Source organism: Neolamprologus multifasciatus, chromosome 6 (assembly GCF_963576455.1).
Source record: "Neolamprologus multifasciatus chromosome 6, fNeoMul1.2, whole genome shotgun sequence".
Classification (NCBI taxonomy): domain Eukaryota; kingdom Metazoa; phylum Chordata; class Actinopteri; order Cichliformes; family Cichlidae; genus Neolamprologus; species Neolamprologus multifasciatus.
This window is the reverse complement of record NC_140444.1, coordinates 13,728,448-13,748,304: the sequence shown is the minus strand read 5'-3', so window position 1 is coordinate 13,748,304 and position 19,857 is coordinate 13,728,448. Positions and strand designations below refer to the sequence as shown.

Genomic DNA, 19,857 nt, shown 5'->3' with positions numbered 1-19,857 from the left:
GTTGGGATAGTTTAAATTTAAGTGCTGATTCAGGGGATTTGCTACACTGGCATGAATATGTTTCTTGGGAAAAATACTGATAATCAGCAATTTTAGTGCTGAAATATGAACACGGGGTTTGCTGAGTAGATTCGGAAATGCATTAATGAATCCAGCAGTACGACATCTATTTGAATTTATTCTCTGTGTTAAAGTATGGCGAATTCTAGCAGGCGTAGCTGACACTAATGGACAGCAGCATTACTGTCACTGACAAAATGTCTTGTTTTCAAAAGGAACGCACAAACTACAGAAATCCAATTACAAATACAGAGTGTTATACAAGTACCAGAAGGTACTTACTGAACCCTACTGGAGTCAGAAATATTAGCACCAATATCCTGAAGGTCTTGCAAAGTTTTTCCCTTCAACACTTAGTTAGAATGAGACAAAGATCTGTGTGTGTGTTAAAAGAAGGCACTGGCTGTCAATGTTAAAATAACAAATGAAGGTTATGGAATAGTATAATAATAGTTCCTAGATCCTTTAGGCCAAATGTTTGGTCAAGTGAGTTAACATTCCTGACTCCATTACTTCAGATATGTTGTGAAACCTGTGTGTGTGTGTTTTTTTTTTTTAATGGGTGAATTGTGCAAACTGTACAGTTCGTTTACATCCCACTGAAAGGCCAACATTAGTAGCTACAGTATATAAGACAGTTTGCTGTCTTGGCTCTCACGTATGCATCGTGATGGTCCTACTGAAAACAACAAATGAACCCAAACCCTTGTATTTAGCTTCTCCTTAGTTCCTCTCCAGCTATCTGAAGTCATCTGGACTAAGAACGCAGTACACAGCATAACCCCTAACTCATTTTATAAAATGCTGTAGTGTCTGATCCTCTCAAAATGTTCCCATCATACTCACCCTGCTGAAACTATCTAAAACTCTTTATAGCTCACTCTCAGTGGTCTGTGCATATGTGCTAAATGCGTCTTTGATCGAGAAGCAAAAGGGGTGATAGCACTATGTAGACGTGTGAGAGGAGGTTGGGGGGAGTGCAGCAGTGAGCTGATGTTTCCTGTGCTGTGGTTGAGCAGACCGATGTTTCCAGCAAGCCGCTTCGTATTTCAACCGGCCAAGCAGAGGAAAGAAGGGGGGCCTAGACTGCTGTTAAGTGCTTACATTTTCCGATTCCCCTGCGAGCTGCTTTTACAAGTGTGCGTATTTGTGTCCGGGGGGCGGAGGGGGTTGCAGAGGGCCTCATTCTCATCTGACTGAAGGACTCGTTTAAACCGCAGTTTTATTGCCTACAAGCTGAAGGCTGCTTAACAAACGCTGCTTTAAGAAGCCTTCAGCTTTACTCGTCAGCAGTTTAGCTTTTTACTTCTTGTGGTATCCCCAACAGAAAGCTGTGCAGCCAGCATGCAAAAGGCAATGCCACATCCGGTGAATTAGCTTTTTCAAAATAATAGCTTAAATGATCGCACCCTAAACTTTAAAACAGATTTTTATTTAATGGAAATAAAATGTAATCCACTAAATCTTGAATAATCACTTTTTTCTTTTTCTTTAAAAATATAAATTAAAGATCTTTTGTTTTTAGTGCAAATAAGAAATTTGCTTTTGCATCTTCGTACTTAGTCACTTACAAATTAACTGAAAGTTAAGTTCGACAAGTGTTTGATAATCACAGATATAATTAGTTTTGGCAGTTTGATGATGAACAGAATTATTAAACAACTCGCATAATATAAACACATTCAGACTAAAAATTAAAGGCATTAAGGAGGAAGGAGTTGCACTATGTGCACTATATGACTTCTTTCCTCCCCCCTCCTGCCTGACAGCCCCATGGTTAACATCCGTGGTCCAGTATATCCACTATCCCTCCTCTGCACATGTCCAAACCATCTCAGCCTTTCCTAATGTTGTCCTCAAACTCACTTCCAATTGAAACTTACAAAAAAAGTAACCTGTGCCTTTTGACCCTTTGGAATATGGCGTTCCACTTTCTGGCAATACAAAATAGAATAAAGTATAAATAGTTAAGTGAAAAAAAATGTCGCCAAACAACAACAATAATGTGTATATGTAGAAAACGGGATCAATTCAAATTGCAGTCGCACACTTCTGCTCTTATTTTAATGGTCCATATGCTCACTTCCGGTTGTGTCCAGCGTCATTTGCTTCAACTTGACGCGTCATCAGTGTGTTGGGAGGGAACAACCCAGAACCGAGTTCACTTCTCCTCTCACGTTCAGCGCCGAAGACTGCGTCCTCTGGTTCTGATGAAAGAAGTGAGCCGGAACTCCGGGAGCGTTTTATAACTCGGGCTAAGCGTCCCCTCACATGCTCTGACACGTCTCCAGACTGTACACACATCCCGTCGGTCGGCGGAGGGAACCTTTACTCGGCTGGTTTGACACATTGTGAATAAACAGAAAAGAGGGGGGAAGATGCTGATGAAGGAGTACAGGATATGCATGCCCCTCACAGTAGAGGAGGTAAGTTCTCCACCACTTGTTTCTGTTGTTATTTTTTAAATCACGAGCGGGGTTCAGTGCTGTTCGGACGACCTTAGCGGCTAACGCCATGGGTTTGCTTGTCCCAGACATGTGGCAGGAGGTCATATGAAGTGAGAAATACGTTCAGGTTAACTTCACTGGAGACTAATCTATTATCTGCGCTTTATGCACAATTCTCCGCCTTTATCGGCACTTTTCTACTCGCACTTTAAATCACTACTTTTTGTCTGATAACGCATAGCAACACAAAGAACTCCCAATACAAGCAGGTGCCTTTGCACAGCACGTAAAACGCTTCCATCAAATATAAAACCAATTATAGATCCGATTGTTTGATCAGCTGGCGGTAGAATTGCGTACAGTGGCAGTGTACTCTCACTCTTCCTCTTACGGCCGCGCACTCTAACTTGCTCACATGCAGGCAATTACATGCATATTACATTGCATTGATTTAATGCTGCACATGATGACACTAACACAATGCAGAGCAGGGGTCGGCACACTGATACCTGCATGCACTTGTGCCGCACGCAGCGATGTCAGAGAGAATTGTCCATTGTCTGTATTCAACCTATTTGTCTGTTTGGTCCCGTGACACAGTCTAAAATTAGAAGGTGAAGACGATCGCTGCTCTCTTGTCCTGGCATGCTTGCTGTACAGCACAACAGCATTTTTATCAATTGTCACCCAGGCCTTTGTTCTTCTCATTCATCTCCATCCCTCTTGTCGTTGTGATGTGTGGGTGTAGGGGGTGGTGTTCTTATGGCTGGGGGCTGGTATAGTCACGTGGAACAATGCTTTCCAGTGGCATCTCCTCAACCCCCGACTTTAAGAGTAAAATCCACATGAGCCTTGGTCATCTCTGAGGAAGGAAACAAGTATTGTAAAGCGTGAGCAGATAATGAGACCATTTTTTTTGTCAGGCCTTTTACGGGGAACTTATTCATTCATATTTTCCTCATTTTTGCTCTCTGATCCATACATGGATGTGGCGATTGAGTTCTCCAACAGCAAATTTGTGTAACCTTCATTATATTCTTGTTTTCTGACACCTTCAGGATTTGAGAAAATCATGATTAGAGATGCAGGAAGAGAGGAGTTTTGCATTGAAGTGCAGTTACACGCATCTCCTGTTTACATGTACAGTCTTGCACAGTAATTTTAGATTCACTGGGAAAATCATGCCGCATGTAATAAGTTCACTTTTCTTCCCATGGTCAGCAGCAGCTTTCTCAACACACACACTACGCAAAGTTTCACACCAACAATTCATGTAGAGACGTGCGGTGAAAAGGGAGAAGTCATTTTCTTGCACAAGGGTGTTATAGGGACAGTGTGCTCATGCCTGTGTTCTTAAACACCTTTGTGGTGTGTGTGTGCGGTGATATTGCGTCTTAGCGTTCACACGTGCTTTTTTTTCCCATTGAGTAAAGCAGCCTTTCCTGTGAACATTTTATAAGCTTAGAGGAATAGCGAGCACTTTCTTGTCACGTCGGTTTAACTTGTGAACAGATGGTAGTTATGAGAAGCAAGAACAGTGTAATCAAAGGCTCAATCTGTGATCGTGTTTTCAACAAGAGGGTCACCCTAGCACGAAAAATTCAAAGCACCACATTTGATGCTGCTGTTTTTTCCTTTATTTACAAGTCTGCTGATACGTGGGAGCACCTGACAACCACTAACCTAAGTTGTTATGTGTATATTTATGAGAATATGCTGAGCCAATGACACTTTAATTTACCAGTTCATACTTTCAAAAATGCTGTTACAGCGAGGCTTGACTTTTTGGCACCTGCTGTTTTAACTTCCTGTTGCTATTTTTTTCCTTCCTCTGCAGTCGGGCTAGACCCAAACTATGAAAAGCACATGTAAACTCAGAGTGAACTTAAAAAACCCCAAACCCTGCTATTTATGGTTATTGTCAAGCTTTAAAACCCTTATTGAGGTTTGTATGATGAGGTGCAATGAAGCTAAACAAAATACTTAAATATTAAATATACTCTTAGAAATACAGTAAAATTGGAAGTATAAGGAGTGTAGCGTGTATGTAGTTAAAGGTGAAGAAAAAAATAATATGGACCAAAATGCTTAAAAACACTGACGCTTTTGTACTGTACTCAGAATCTGATAGTTAAAAAGAAAACAGGGATGGAGACATTACTCTTACTTTTCAGCAAACAAGGAGGAGAGTGGTCATCCACTACTGCTCACACAGGCCCCGCGCTTTGCTTCTTTTTTATTTGTGAAGATAAATCCATGTTTGGATGAAACACAGGAAGCAGGGTACCATTGTTTGCTGACAGTCCTGTTACAGAAAGGAACCTCCTTAATGATCTGGGGGAAAAACATATTAGGCTGTAGTTTAGCCTGTTTGTTCTTACTATTCTTATCAAGCCTGCACACATTGAGCTGAGTGTCGTCCCCTCGCTCCTGAAAATCCAGTTTCCTGCCAGTCCAAAGGGATAGGAAGGATGGATTAAGATAATGAAAGACGGAAGGGTAGAGTAGACAGATGCTGCATAAGGACAAACCGCGTTGTGCTGCCGGTTGATGTGCTGAGCAGAAGGGAAAGGATGGCAGAGAGGACAAGAAGACAGGAGTGGAGTGGGGGTAATGGGGGAAGTTCTGGGAAATTTTTTTTCCCCTTATAAGCTCCCTTGTGTCATAAACCGATACTGCGTACGTACGTGCACTTAGATTCTTAGAGTCGTGGGGACATGTAAGGTCACGTCTCTCTGTGTGTCGTCTCTGGGAAGAGATCACTGTCTGCTGCTTGCTGTGTTGCGTCATTCGAGCCCTACTACTGAGGTTGGACTGGCTATCCGTGCTGTGTTTATACAAGTTTAACAAACATCATGCGCACTGAAGGAATCATTTAGCAATACCAGAGTGTATGAGCTGCTCTGTGAGGCTCAGTTCTCTTTCCTCTTAATCATCGCTGGGTGATGATTACGACGCCTGTCTGGGTGTGTTCCTGACGTATTACTGCTGCAGCATTTTTCCATCCATACTCTGCCTTTCTCATTCTTCTTTCCAACTTTAAACAGAGGAAAGTGGTCTTCCTAATTTCTTTGGACATGAAACTAGAAAAAAAGAAACCACACAGAGAACACCTTATTATGTTCACGCGAACATTTTCCTGTGCTTAGCTTAAAGATTAGAGAGAAAGGAAAGAAATCCAGTTTGCACAGAACCTTTAAAGCTCACTAATTTCCCATCTTTACCACTTTTTTAAATCTCAAATATGAAGTGTAAACACAGCACATCATGGTCTTATTGGAGATTATTTTCTCTGTACAAATCTAATCTTTTGACCACACATTCGAGTGGCAGGCAGCAGATGATGTCACAATTCTCAGCCAAGAAATAGACATTACCAGACGGCTGGTTGGCTATACTAGCTGAACTTTAACTAGACATTTCAGTATTTATGATCAGCCAAACTAGCTCCTGCTTCTCATCTAGATGTTAACACCCAAGGCCTGTACTATGAAGCTTTGTTAGTGGAAGTTTTTTGCACGGGGTTTTTTAGTCTTGGTGAGGTAACTTAGTTTATTTGGTTACACGCCCATAGTAACTTATTCTGTAAACCTAAACTTCTTTGGTGCAGGTTATTTTCGAGGTAAGAAAATGACACATAAAAATACATGTTGACCAGTCAGTTCTCTTGAAAGCAGTATCTTATTTCCTGAAAAATCTCACTGTGTAGATATAAAGAGAATCTGAAGATTCTCAGTAGCTGAGACTGTAAACGACACAAATACATAAGGTAAGACGTGGCACTCCAAGAATCTCGACTTTAAAAATAATGGTGGTAGAAGTTTTTTAGTAAAAAAAAAAATCAGATATCACTGGTGACTTATTGCTTTTTATTTGTTGACAATATATAAAATTTGTGTTAATACAGCCAGGTTTTTAGGTGAACTGACAACTGTCACACAGACAGTTTTATCCCCTGGCTTTACACTGACAGCACATATGTGGCACTTTTCTGATAGTTACTCTCCAGTTAAAGTACTTTGTACTAGAAGCAACATTCACACATTAACACTTACATACGGGACTTTACCTCTAAGAAAGTCTTACATGCTTTGCTTGCAACAACTGTATTCAGTGCACCATATATTATTATTGCAATATTCTCCGTAGTTGTTCTTTTCTCATAACTAGAATGGAAGAGCCTGGTTCGACTTATCGTCTTGATATCCAAGTTCTTGTTACTGCTTCGTGTTATGTAGCTAAGTGAAGTCAGTCTACATACATTTATAGTACAGACCAATCCCTTGTATAATGTTATGATAAATTACAGTTTTTGTCAGCAATAGCCGTAGACAGGAAGAGGGTCTTTTTGGAAGACAAGAGCGTCGTGATGTTAGAGGAGATTAAAGTCAGGCACCATGTATTAGTCAGTAGACTGAATAGCCGATGGACAAACAAAGTGAAACATGTGGCGTGGACAAGTCAGGGCAGAAAGAGAGAACTGTGTTTATCACAGGCTTGGACTTATACGCATTCCAAGTGGTAATATTGTTAGATTTGCCTCAGAGATGAGCTCATTTTGGCCTCAAACTTAGATTTTATAAGTAAGTATTCATAAGTCTTGAAATTGCAGTTGCAAAAGTTTCCACCTAAATGCTCACAAGCCTTGTTGTAGATTGGACTCACCTAGCAAATGAAAAGATTTGCTCATATTAACTTTAATTTTGTCAGTGTAATAATCACGGCCAGGATGACTCGGTGTAACTCAAGCCTTTGAAGCAGTTCACTCATAGCGTAGCTTCTCTGTTTGAGTATTGGTTTAAAGTTCCATCTCAGAAGATTTACATGTAATACTAACCAGAACCACTTAGCCAAGAAATAATCATTTTCCCTTTTAAGTGCCTTGGGAATAAATCTGCTCTCTTCTCCTACCAGCTGAGCCATTCATCATCCACCGTGGCGCTCGACAATTCATCAGCCACCTCTCTATCCTTTCCAGTAAAGGATAGGACACAGATGGATGTATTCCTCCTTCTCCTCTTTCTGTCTGTGTGCCATTATATATTTTTCCTTCTGCAGCAGCTCTCACTTGCGCCTCACTGTCTTTGTTTGATATGTATTTTTGGTCAACCTTTGGCTAACCCGAGTCTCTATGTGGCCCCATTAGCACAGTTGTTTGAGATCGTAGCCCTGGTGGATGAATTTAAAGTTTTCATTGCGAGTACAATTTCATACTGTAATAGCTTTATCTGTGTCATGAAAAGGGCACCAGAGAATCTCTTTGAATTGTGCTCAGATGTAGACCTAGACCGTATCATTTGAATAAGGTTGTCACAAGAGCGCGTGATGTTTTCAAGGGAAAAGACAAAATGATGCAGGGCCTCATTGCAGAAGGTCAGCCTCTTTTTTCCTTATTAACTGTAGTGACTCAGAGGGTAATGACATTCAGCAGAGGATAGTGAAAAACACACCCTCTCTAAACTGAATTAACCAAATATCCATGAGTTTTTAGTCTGTTTGGTGTAGTCGACAGACAGTAGTACCCTTTGGCTGAATGCCTGTTTGATGGGGTGTTAGCGCTGGCAGTAACTGAAGGATTATGACAGCATCTGATTGTGAAATGCTGTAATCTCCTGAAAGACTTGAGCTGGGATAACATCTTTTCTGGGAAAAGAATGACACATTTAGAGGGAAACCCAGAGGTATATCCATTATTGACCACCATGTTTATCATTTGGAGTGAGTAGTAAAGCCAGATTTTGCAGAAACTGCTTGTTTTAGGTGCTAGAGAGAATGGATGGCTTGATATATAGAAGGGTGACTTAATAAATGAGAAGACTTAGGGTTGGCTGACTGCTTGAAGGGATGTCTGGATGGTAGGTTCAAAGGACACCTAGGTGGTTTTCTAACTCGACATTTTTTCGTGGTATTCATATGTTTGCAATTACCAGTTTTGTATAAATTCTTTACAGAATGCATATCCTCATGTAGCATGCCCACATACTTGCCAAAAGAAACCTGCACACCTTACTGTAGCGTAATTTATGTTTGCATAGCTTAATTTCAGCTGAACACCTGCTCTGCTTCGACACAGCTGAGATTATCATTGATGTTGCTGACTAAAAGCAACTTGGACACAGAAGTGCAGTTAGCATCTGTTAGCTGTAATGTAGCGGATATTTACAAAGCGCCATAATAGGATTTGAATTGCTGAGTCATTTTGTGACTGATATTCCCCATGAGGGAATATCAGTTGTAAATGCACATGGAAGCATTCATATTGTTCTGACATTGTATGAGCCCTCGAGCTTGGCAGTTTGAACAATTTCACGCAACACTGGCTTCCATCGCCTGATGTACTTAGTGAATTTTATCTCAGTAAAACTGTTCAATAGACAGTAAAGGGTTACATGTGTTGGAAATATTGTCTGTTTCCCCAGGATATCTAATTTGTGTTGGAGGAAAAGAAAAAGATCAGTCTCTTTAACTTGATTGGCTGCCATTGTCAAGTGATACTTTGGCCCAGAGCAAATTTTTATGACACTAGCAGTTATTTTCCATGTGTCCACAGGATGAAAGGCAGAAAATATGTAAGAACAAAGCTGTTATGGCTGGATGAAGACAGCAATACTTCTTTGCAGATGATTTTTTTTTTCAGGCAACGTAATTCAAGAAGACAGTGTCCCTGGAGGACTTGGTGTTCCTGTGGTTTGAATGGATAATGTAATAAAGTTGCAAAGTGAGATATTGGTGATTGCTGTAGGGAACTTCTCTTTTTGCGCTTGTTAGATGAGTGAGGAAGTTTGAGTTTTCGATTCATTACCTGCCTTCCGTAGTATATTAACGTAACCTCAAGATGACCCCAAAGCTCCGTGATATCCCTGTATCAAAACACCAGTATTTAATTCAAAAGCAGAGCTGCACATTTACTCAGTATATTGTTTTCGCACTTCATTGTTAGATCCCTCCAGACCACCCCAGAGTTTGTTTGGGAAACAGGGCCCATTACATGCTGTTTATTTAGTTGGTTTCGTGGTAAGGTGCAAGACCTTTTTGCCATCTGGTATACATGACAATGCTAAGATTCAATCAGCGTCTCATTTACTGCCATTTACTCTTCTAGAGGAAACCATCATGGGTTGTGACAGACCATTATCCTCGGATGAAGACTATTCTCATTTCCTAAATGGCTGTGTGTTTGTGTGCCGGTGTGCTAGTGTGCTAGTGTATCTGGATTGTATTGAGACAAAGGCCTTTTCATAACATAAGAGCTCCATGATGTCGTCATGCAACACTGACAGCCTCGCCTGGACCGATCCTCTCCTTTATGTTCCATACTTTTAGTTGGAATGAGTGTATTTGTGCCTCTTTTTTGTTTTCAACAGTAAGGCACATGATCATTGCAAACTCTTCAGTGATCTGTGCTCTATAGCAGCATCAAGCACTTGAAGCCTGAGACGCTTATGCGAGACTGATAATGAGCTCAAAATGATGGACAGCAGTTCCCAACATTTTGAGAGAGAGTGAAAACCCAGTGATCACTTATTGGAAATTTGCACGACACACAAAAACCCCACTCGGATATCATTAGGAGTATTGCTTAATCATTTTCTGTTTTCCCATAAAGTCACATAAAAATAAGTAATGGAGTTAAATGAGTGCAGCGCAGGCTCTTTTTGATCAAGCCTTGGCATAAAACAACCTCGTGTCACCATGGAGAAAAAAAGGATTTCTTCCACCGCGCTAGCAAATCACACAGGAGGGATAAGAGACGTTTTCTACTGGCAGCCACAGTTAGAAGGCGGCTGCTAAATCTGTAAAATGTGGCTATAAATAGAGACAAAGCAGCTGATTCTTTACACCAAAGCAACTTTCTTGCTGTGTTCAATTTGGGAAATGTCACTGAAAATGCTTACTGTTTGCTACTTTGGGTGCATATGCTAATGCTGTGTCTCGGAGATGCTTTATAAAAAGAAAAAAAAAACATGCTGAGATTAGAATAAAATGTAAACTTCCTTTTTACTGTTTGCTCTACATCCTGCTACAGGAGTTGAAAGGGTTGCTCTTCTCTTTGGCCCTCAGTGTAATTGCGAATGCTGCCTTGTATAAAATCACCAAAATATGCACAAATGTGATACAAGGATGAGAGGCTAGAGGCTAGATAGAAGATGAGTGTAAATGAATATACACAGCCTCTTTACAGCACTTGACATTACAGGCATTCATTTGCTGCTCTCAAGTGGGTTTGCGCAAATCTTCTTTGTTGTTTATCGAGAGAGCTTTCGCAGGGGTGTGGTTGAAGAGAATTTGCAGGAAAGATGACAAGAATTACATGGAACGGTCTGCGTGAATGGATTAGTCAGTGTCAGTAGCAGACAGCAAGGGCATCAGAGAAGTAATGCATGACAAATTAAGGATGAGAGGCGAGCTGATGATGATGTAGTGTTGATATGCATGATGTGTACTACTAATAACGCATGGAGACATGGGGAATGCAAATCTAGTCACGTGGAGTGTGTGCATTCATCGTCGTGAAGTGATATACATACGCATAGAAGCACTATAGCAGCAGCTGACGTATGTGAAGATCTCCTTTTTAGTTTCTCTTTATTAGAAGTGGACAATGTAGCCTCACTATACCACAACATTTCAGAAAGAATTTGTGATAGCGATATTTAATGTAGTACAGAAACCCCCCAAAACTGAACAGCATTTTGTTGATGCTTGCAGCTTGCACATAGCAGCATCAATAAGTAAATAAAGGGCATTTAAATTCTCCTTTTCCAATAAGCTGCCATCAGTGTCACTTCCTAATTTGAAGTTTAACTTCACTGGAAAATTACAGTGCAAAAGCAGTGACACAGCACAAGTCAAATGTAAGAGCAAAAGTAGCCCTGGTAGTGTTCTGGCTGGAAGTTTTAAATAAAAGTATGACATAATTGCCAAACGCAGCTTATTTTAACAATAGCTTAAGCAACTTAACTTTGTAACTCTTGAGGAGCTGCATGTCACAAACTGAAAACTGAAAAAACTAAAGAATCTTTTTGGGATGTTGCATTTGGGTGGAGTTTTTAAACAGCTGCTTAGAATCCTGTTTTTCCAACACGTCAGTAATTTCCATCCATCGTTTGCTCTTCCTGTCATGTGGGATGAAGCTGGCGATTCTTGGTTGAGCCATTTGTTTGCACATCCCTAGCTGCTAATATCTTCTTCTTCGTAGCCTGGTTTTACTCGAAGGTCGTTGCCCCAGTGGTTAAACTAATTTGAAATTGAAACCTTTAAGGGGAACAGTTTATGGTCGCCCGCTCATCCCAAGAGCTAAACTGGTGCCCAAATTAGCTCCTTTCTTTGGTAGTAAATCGTCGTCGAAGGACGAGATGTGGCTCTTGCTCCCAGACGTGCCTGGGATATCTCATTATTGCGTGCACTGCAGGAAGTAAATGCATCACATTGCTATAGCAACAATATCATAGTATGAAATTTTTTATATCACGTAAAAATGTATACCTACATTAAAGACGATATGATGTAGCATCAGCTCTGTTTTTTTTTTTGTTATATCTTAGGTGTAGCAGAGAACTTTGTGGAGCCTCTAGAGTGTCCCAAGAGAGACTACTCAAAACACTTTTTACAATATGTGATATTTATTAAAAATAGATTTTAGGGCAGACACTCAATATTATTTCATTAGTAAATCTGTCCATTTTTCCAAATCATTTGTGAAAACAGTGGAAAATTCCCATTAATTTTTTTCCTGCACTCGAGTTGGCGCCATTTAATGTCCGCTCCTGTCTTACCGTCGGTGCCAAAACATCCCCATTCATTCAAAAGACATCAACTTTGTCGCTCTCGCTTCGATGTTAAGGCGATACGAGGGAATGGGTGATTAAAACTGATTGATTGTACGAGCAGTGTCAGAGTCATATCGCGCACATGCGCTTATGTCTGAGCTGTCAGTGGGGTTCTGCTCTCCACAGCAACCCCTGCATTTCCCAATGATCACTTTAACCAAGCTCGTGCACTCTCTATTATTTATCTTGCCACAACCGAATTTCCACACCCCCTTTTTGTGTTTTATGAATTATTGAGTAGATTCCTGCCAAAAGCAGAGGGGTGTGTGTGGGTGTGCAGGGTGGGGGATAGAGGGGTTGAGTGGGGGGGGGGGGGGGGGGTTAACACGATAAACAGAGTAAACACATCACTTCTGTCTGAGTAAAGTGTTGGAAATTACGATCCTACAAACGCACACAGGAAACTAGATTCTGGCTGTGACGCTGAAAGTGATTCTGAGAGGACAATTATTAGCACTGTTAAATTTCAAGGGTGATTTGATTTCCCTTTTAGGAAGCTTCTTAATGTATTTTGTAGTGCTACATGGTGCTAAATCCAGTTGTGATGCTGATCTAACATTATACTGTTAACAGACTTGCTGTCCCATCTTTTGAGAGTAAAATTATCCAAGTGAACAATCTGTTTTTGAATTTCAAGATCACGCAGTGTCTTCAAATCAGTTATATTCCACAAGTGCTTATTTATACAAGAATTATAACATGCCAGCATTAACTTTATACAAATGTAACTGTCTGTTTACATGAAGTAAACTGCTATCTGGGAAGGTTACCTCTATTGACTTGTGGCCTCTGCTGTCAGATTTGAATTTGTTCACGGTCCCCTGAATATGTACAAACACACTTTAGCAACTCAAATATAGACTTTGCACTTGTACTGTGATATTGTGGATAATGAGTCTAAATTCACACGGCCATAGACTAGCGTTGGTTGCTGTCGACAGCTAAGACCTGTTACAGCACAGACTGGTGTTTGGCTGCAGAAGAGCGCAAAATAAAAATGACGGCATCACATAACATGTTAAACGATGTTTTTAATCACTTCCTTTTGAACTGTAGTGCTCTGGTTTTGAGAGGCAAGAGGGAAAGTTCTATCATAAGTTCCAAATAAATACAACAAGGTGCTTAAAGCTTGATTTAGGCTTATATCTTCAATACTTAAGCAAATGCCAAACTGATAACGCTATCACCTTTAGTATGAAAGTGGCTTTAAAGTGGCCTCGTGCTTGTTTGGCTACACTGTTTATGGCTGGATATTTACTGTGTTCTGTGTGTTCTGCCCTGATGAGGTCTTTGGCCTTTCTTTCTTGAATAGCCTTTAGCTCTATAATCTATGAAGAGTGAGTTGCCATCTGATTCAATTTAATGTTCCGGTGGTCCTCTTTCACCGTCTGTAGTTTCACATGTTGTTTCACATGTGTGCGTGTGTATTTTGTATTTGTGTACGTGTATACAGGCATAGAGCTGAACCTGTATTTGTACAGTAGCTGCTGGTCCCTGCTGTCTCTCCACAGAGATACTTAGACAGAAAGTGCAACAGAGGATTGCAGAGAAATGGAAAATATAAATCCACAACCCCCCCCCCCCCCCCCCCCCCCCCCCCCGCTCCCTCTTTTTTTTCCTGCCTTTTTTCTCTCCATTAGTGCACGAAGAGGCGAGAAGGAAAGATTTACCAAGATGGGCTTAGGGTATTAAGACGGAGATGGAAAGTGGAGGTTCACCAGAAGCTTTCATTCAGTAAAATACATGCAAATAAGAGGAAGAAGGGGGAGACCAAAGATAGACTGAGATGGTGTATTCGCATGAAATATAGAGAAGGAAGGATACGTTTAAAAAGTCATCTTTGGTTTAGTGCTGCTTACTGCTACATTAGGATGATTTCACTGCCTGACACTGAAATTATAGAGTGTTTTACCAATATAATGTGCTTTAGTTTTTTGTTTTTTTGCACTTTGCAAACTTCCGTCAGTTACTTTGCCGTCTTCTGAAATAAGTAAGGCTTAGTTTCTCAGGTGCGTCAATGTCCATGTGTGTGCAAAAATGCATTTGGCATTAATGAGGCTATGAGTGAATGTATTTCTATCGCTTTTAGAAAAGTTTCAGTTTGCTCCCGCCATGTGTAACTGAGCTGCTTTTACACTTGGGATAAGAATACACTTGCGCACACTGGTCATCATGCTGTGCTGCTACGCCTGCAGCCCACACACAGGTGCAACGCATCTTTGGAAGAACTATCATCTCAGCCTACACACGCACATACATACACACACGCACACAAATTAGACAGGCTATAGATAGCTATATGCTGACACGCTTCATTATCGTCTCTGGTTTCTATGGTAACCAGCACCATCCTTCCCTACCATTACCCTGATCGTGGACTGGATTATAGTGATTATGGTGTAAGGCTATCCCTAGGATAACTGTCAAATAACGAGGCAGTTGAATGAGTCTTACTTTACCCCAAACCTGGGATTTAGCACCAATCACTTGCTTGCAGTGTGGATAATTTCAGCTTAGACACATTGATGCCAAGGTTAATAGGCTCTGCTATGTTTTTTTTAAGCATTTGTTTATGTTATGTTTCAGCAGGGTGTATATTCAATCCAGCACATACCTCTAAACACAGCAAAATTTAAATGAACCATGAAATGTCATAAGCTTCTTTCTCTTTTCTGACAACAAAAAGACAACGCATGATGACGGAGCCCCAGTGAGGAAAGAAATGAGACGTTCAAGTGGTTATTAATGTGCGTGAAAACTGTTAATGAGAACAGTGGGCTAATAAGATACATGAACTAATCTAATATTTTTGTACTAAAAAGCTTTTGGGCTTGCTGGGGGTCCTCCCGCTTGTGATTAAACTTGTAGAAATCCTAGATGCATCCAAAGTGTTGGACTGATTGAATGACATTGCAATACTCAGACACTAGATTTTACTTGCAAGAGATGATTCTTTATTTAACCGGCTGACAAGAAATGCCACGGGAGTAAAACAAGCTTTCAGATGGTAAGAGCTTTGATCTGGATGTGAAATAAAAGCTTACATAGCCTTTAAGTGATTATAATGAGAGACTTGATATTTACCATCATCTCTGCATCGAACAACTTCGGCAGTTTGTTTTATAATTGATTGAATATTTCAGCACAATAACTGCTATTCAGGTGCACATTTTGAACTTCTCAACTTGAAAATGAGCCTTGTCCAAGTACGCTGAGCTCTCCTTGGGTACAAGATTTTTAAGGGTGTGCTGTCTTGTACTAACCTGGGCTAGATGTAAGGCCAGTATTTCCCCTGCCGCCTCTGCATGAAGGAATTCTGATGAAGGAACACAGAGATCACTTGCTGAATGAAGCTAATAAACTTCATGTCTTATCTTAATGGGCTCACAATGACGCTCAGGCAATCTCTGCAAGGTACTGCCTGAGCGTGAGAGAGAGGGCAAATTATTTTCCACACCGAGTTACAATTCCCCACATGATTGTAAAGGTAGGTCATGTTTTGAACTCCTCCTTTGAAAAAGAAGAGTAGGTATTGATTTCTTCCCTCACTGGTGCAGGTGCATGTGGCGTGTGTGTGTGTGTAAATTTCCCCCTGTTTTAGTGTCCTCTTCCACCGAGTCAGCCCTGACCACGGTTGATTTGCTGTGTGATTTGCAGGATTAAGCAGCGAAAATGCCAGCTAAGATGCATTGACCGGAGAAAGTGTCTGCATGTGTGTGTGTGTGTGTGTGTGTGTGTGTGCATACATGGAAGCTACATGGTTGAGAATAGGGGGATGAAGGGGATAATGTTTGGAGGAGCAAGTAGAGAGATGTGCTTGTCTAATCATTTAGATAACAGAATGGTTGATCACATTGATAGTTGGCAGTCAGCTTGTAGGAAAGTACAAAAAGAAATCGATGTTTTTAATTAGAAACTGAGCACATGTGCTTGTCTGTGCAGTTTTATAAAAAGAAGTGGGTAAAGAACAGATAATAAGAATAATGATTTTTTATTTTTTTTTATATATATTTGCATGGCATGGCTCTTTTGTAAAGCTGGCAATTGTTGGTTTAAGAAGTTGTTTTCTCTTTTTTGTCATTCTGATTGTGTTTAAAACACTTAGTATTCATTTTGATTTTGGTTTTTTTATGTGTGAAGGTCACGCTCCTGGTTAAATAAATATTTCTATGTTTTTTTCTCCTTTCTGACAACAAACAGATAAAAAATGATAATGGAATCCCAGTAAGGAAAGAAATTCGACTTTTGACCTGTTTTTTTTTTTTTAAATTTTATGTGTAAAAACAGTTAATGGCAACGGTAGGCTAATAAGATACATTAACTAATTTAACAGTTGTAGCTTTTATCCTAAAAAGGGGTCGTCTTGCCTGTTGGAAACCCTATAAGTGGCTTGTTTTGTAACATTTTAAAGAGACTGTAGTCTGTAGCAAATCAGAACCATGTTAGTGGTTCTGTGAAACTGTACATGGTTATAGCTGTGGTTTGGAGCAACTTGCTAACATTAGCCTGCTAATGCTCGCTAACTGGCGCTAACCAGCTGAGCTTGTTGAAGTAGTGCAATTTCCCCAGGTGGGTCCTTTGAGGTCATACCAGTTTTTGTGCCAACTCATCCAGTATGTTTTATAATTGGCAGGATTAGGAATTTAATATTTTACCTGCTGGTGGCCCCTGTGGAGGTCCTGCATGGACGACAGGGTTGTAAAGTTCTGCAATGGTAAAATCACCAGACTCGGCCCAGCTAGGATAATCAGTGATGAGGACTGTACATGGCAGCTGAAGCTAAATGACCCAAAGAGACCCTACCCCACCCCTAGGAATGCATTTATAGCAATACTGTGTAACATTTCACAAGGGATTACTAAGGAACGCGGACAAGATTTATTTTTGTATATGTAGGAAAGTAGGGTTCAAGAAGACTGTTGTCTGTTTGTTTCAAGCTTTAAAAAACGTGTTATTTGTTATTGTTGTTTAGTTTGAATCATTTCTACATTACACTACAAATGGACGTAACCACAGAGTAATTCTCACAGACTTTTATGTTCCCTTTTAGACTTTTCTGTTTGCAACAGCATTGATATACGGTTAAATCATGTTTTAAAAACTCATATTGTTTGAGCATTCTCATAGACAATGATTCTAAGGTTTTTTTTTTTGTCTCTGCTAAACTTCAGATTTAAAAAAAAAGAAAAATCCTAGAAGTAGTTGTTCAACAATTATATGGCATGATAGATGGCAACAAGAATTTTAATTGCCCATGCAAAGAGAAATTCTTACGGTGGAATTATAAAGCTGTGTCCACGCTGCAAGAGATTTGCAGTAATGTGGTGACCAGAGACATTTGACCTCAAGGGGCGGGACCTGAAATAATCTTTTCTCAGCTTCCAGACGAGCGTTTGCAATGATCACCAGTGAGAGCACAGTGTCCTGTTAATTGACACATGACCTGGTAGTAAATGCATTAGTTGGTTTGGCAACCCGATCCTAGAATAAGTAAGAAGTAACCAGCTGTCAGCTTCAAAGCAATGCACAATCAATTAACTGCTTTCAACGTGGACAAAGCAGACGTTTCTGCCTGTCCCTCATTATAGTTGCAAGAGTGAATGGAAATGGAAAACCTTTCTAAAGTTGCGTCCACACTGGAAGTGATTCAAAGCAATGTGGTGACCAAAGACCAAGACAAGCGACAGACGTACGGTGACAAAAAGTGATTCCAGGGAAAATAACTGCTGGCATGGACATGTGGGCACAACTTGAAATGAACATTTCTCACCTTGAAGGTGAGCAATCGAAGCAGCTACCAGCACAGGATACTGCTGATTGACATATGACCTGATAGTATATGCACAACAGGGTTACCTAGGAAACTAAAGCCTGGAACGTCTGCAAATGACTGGGCATCAGCTTCAAAGCTTCCAGTCTGGATGCAGTTTGATAGAACCTAAACCAAACACCACCACCCTAGACACAGAGAACATCTATACGTCGAGGTTTTAATTTGAAATTTGAATTTTTGCTAAAAAATATAGCAAACATCGTGACCAGCAATGTTACCATACATCTATACACAGAATCAGAATTACTGATAAGAAACGGAAGTGATACAGTAAACACCACTGTACAGTGTACATGTTGGTGGTTTCGGTTCATTTTGGAGACTATGAACAGCCAGTGGAGGGGAAGCTGTTCAGTATAAAGAAAAAAAACCCCAAACAAACCAAAACAAAAACCAGAACCAAAAAAATCTCGACATTAAATATCATTTTCTTAAATAAATGATTCCATAATGGTTTAAAAAGGGGTAACTACCAGCTTTGTTTGCAGAGATGTCCTCCTGTTTCAAACAGCTGCTGTTTGGGATCACTAGCATATAAAAATTACATAATGCTGCTTTCAGTTGTCTACTGTGTGCTCTTCATTTTCGTTCTTATTTGAATTTCCATAACAACAGTTTTTCTGTTCAGCCTCCCTCAGTGTAGCAGCTGGTGAAAATGAAAAAAAAAAAAAAAAATACTGGGGAAGTTTGATTTGTATGCCCAAGTCACTCTCTGTTCATTTGATGCTATTGGTTCAAGCCATCCAAGTGTGCATCTCATAAAGACTATCTCCCTTCTCTTCTATCACCATTCACTCTCCTTTCTCTTTCCAGGCTTTACAGCCCCAGAAAGGCAAACAGGGGGCAGATGTGCAGGCTCTTTAAATAGACCTAAAGAGGCCTTAAAAAGCAGGATACTTAGCTCTGGCTCTTGTTAAATTCTGGTTGCCCCTTATGGCCCCTCAGAAATTCCACAAACCCCTCAGTTGCTGTAATTTATTCTCTGTTTACTTTATTTTCCCTTTTTAATACCATAACTTCTAGTACACCTGTTATCTGTCTGCTGTAGAACAGCTGGTGCCATTTCTAAGGAAATATAATTGTTGCTACAAACAGAGAAGTGATTGATTTTGTGTAAATACAAAAACCAGCATGTACGTAATGCCCACAAAGTCCAAACACTGAAGCGCAAGTGTGAACTTCTAATACTTATTGAACAAGCCAGCAGTGTGGGAAGGGCAGGTCTACTACAAAGTAGATTCAGCCTGCTAGGTAAAGGTTTATATGGCATATGTCACATCCTTGATCTATTTTTACACAGCCGTTTCCAGTTCTTGCTGCTTTAAGTCTCCGTGGTTTCAGTCCTGAGTCTTTTTTGAGGACTTATAGAGGTTACATGGACTCACCGGCTCCTGGGATGATTCATCTCATATTGATCAACCTGTGCTAATTTTTGACTCTCTTGTTGCGTTCTGGCCCCCAAAGTGTAGCGTTTGTTTGGTGCTAACACATCTGCTGATCACTTCCCACACATTTCTTTTCTTGGTGTGCGCGCTCGTATGTGTTTGTATGTGCATGACTCACTCTCATCCCACATCCTTCTTCTCAAAGGACAACCCCTTTTCAAAGTCCACTACCACAATCCCAGAATTCAACAGGGAAGGGAAAGAAAGGCAAGTTTAGATTTTTTTTCTGGTGTTTGAAAGTA

At 40.4% G+C, this 19,857-nt stretch overlaps 1 protein-coding gene across 1 annotated transcript in view; it reads left to right on the top strand.

Annotated features, from left to right (window-relative positions):
• Positions 1-2,175: 2,175 nt before the first annotated feature.
• LOC146516611 (cytoplasmic phosphatidylinositol transfer protein 1-like) overlaps positions 2,176-19,857 on the top strand; it is a 73,966-nt gene continuing 56,284 nt past the window's right edge. Inside the window, exon 1 of the mRNA XM_085162643.1 lies at positions 2,176-2,486. Coding sequence (XP_085018769.1) covers positions 2,439-2,486 — 48 coding nt within the window. The 5' untranslated portion in view covers positions 2,176-2,438. The remainder of the gene's footprint in view (positions 2,487-19,857) is intronic.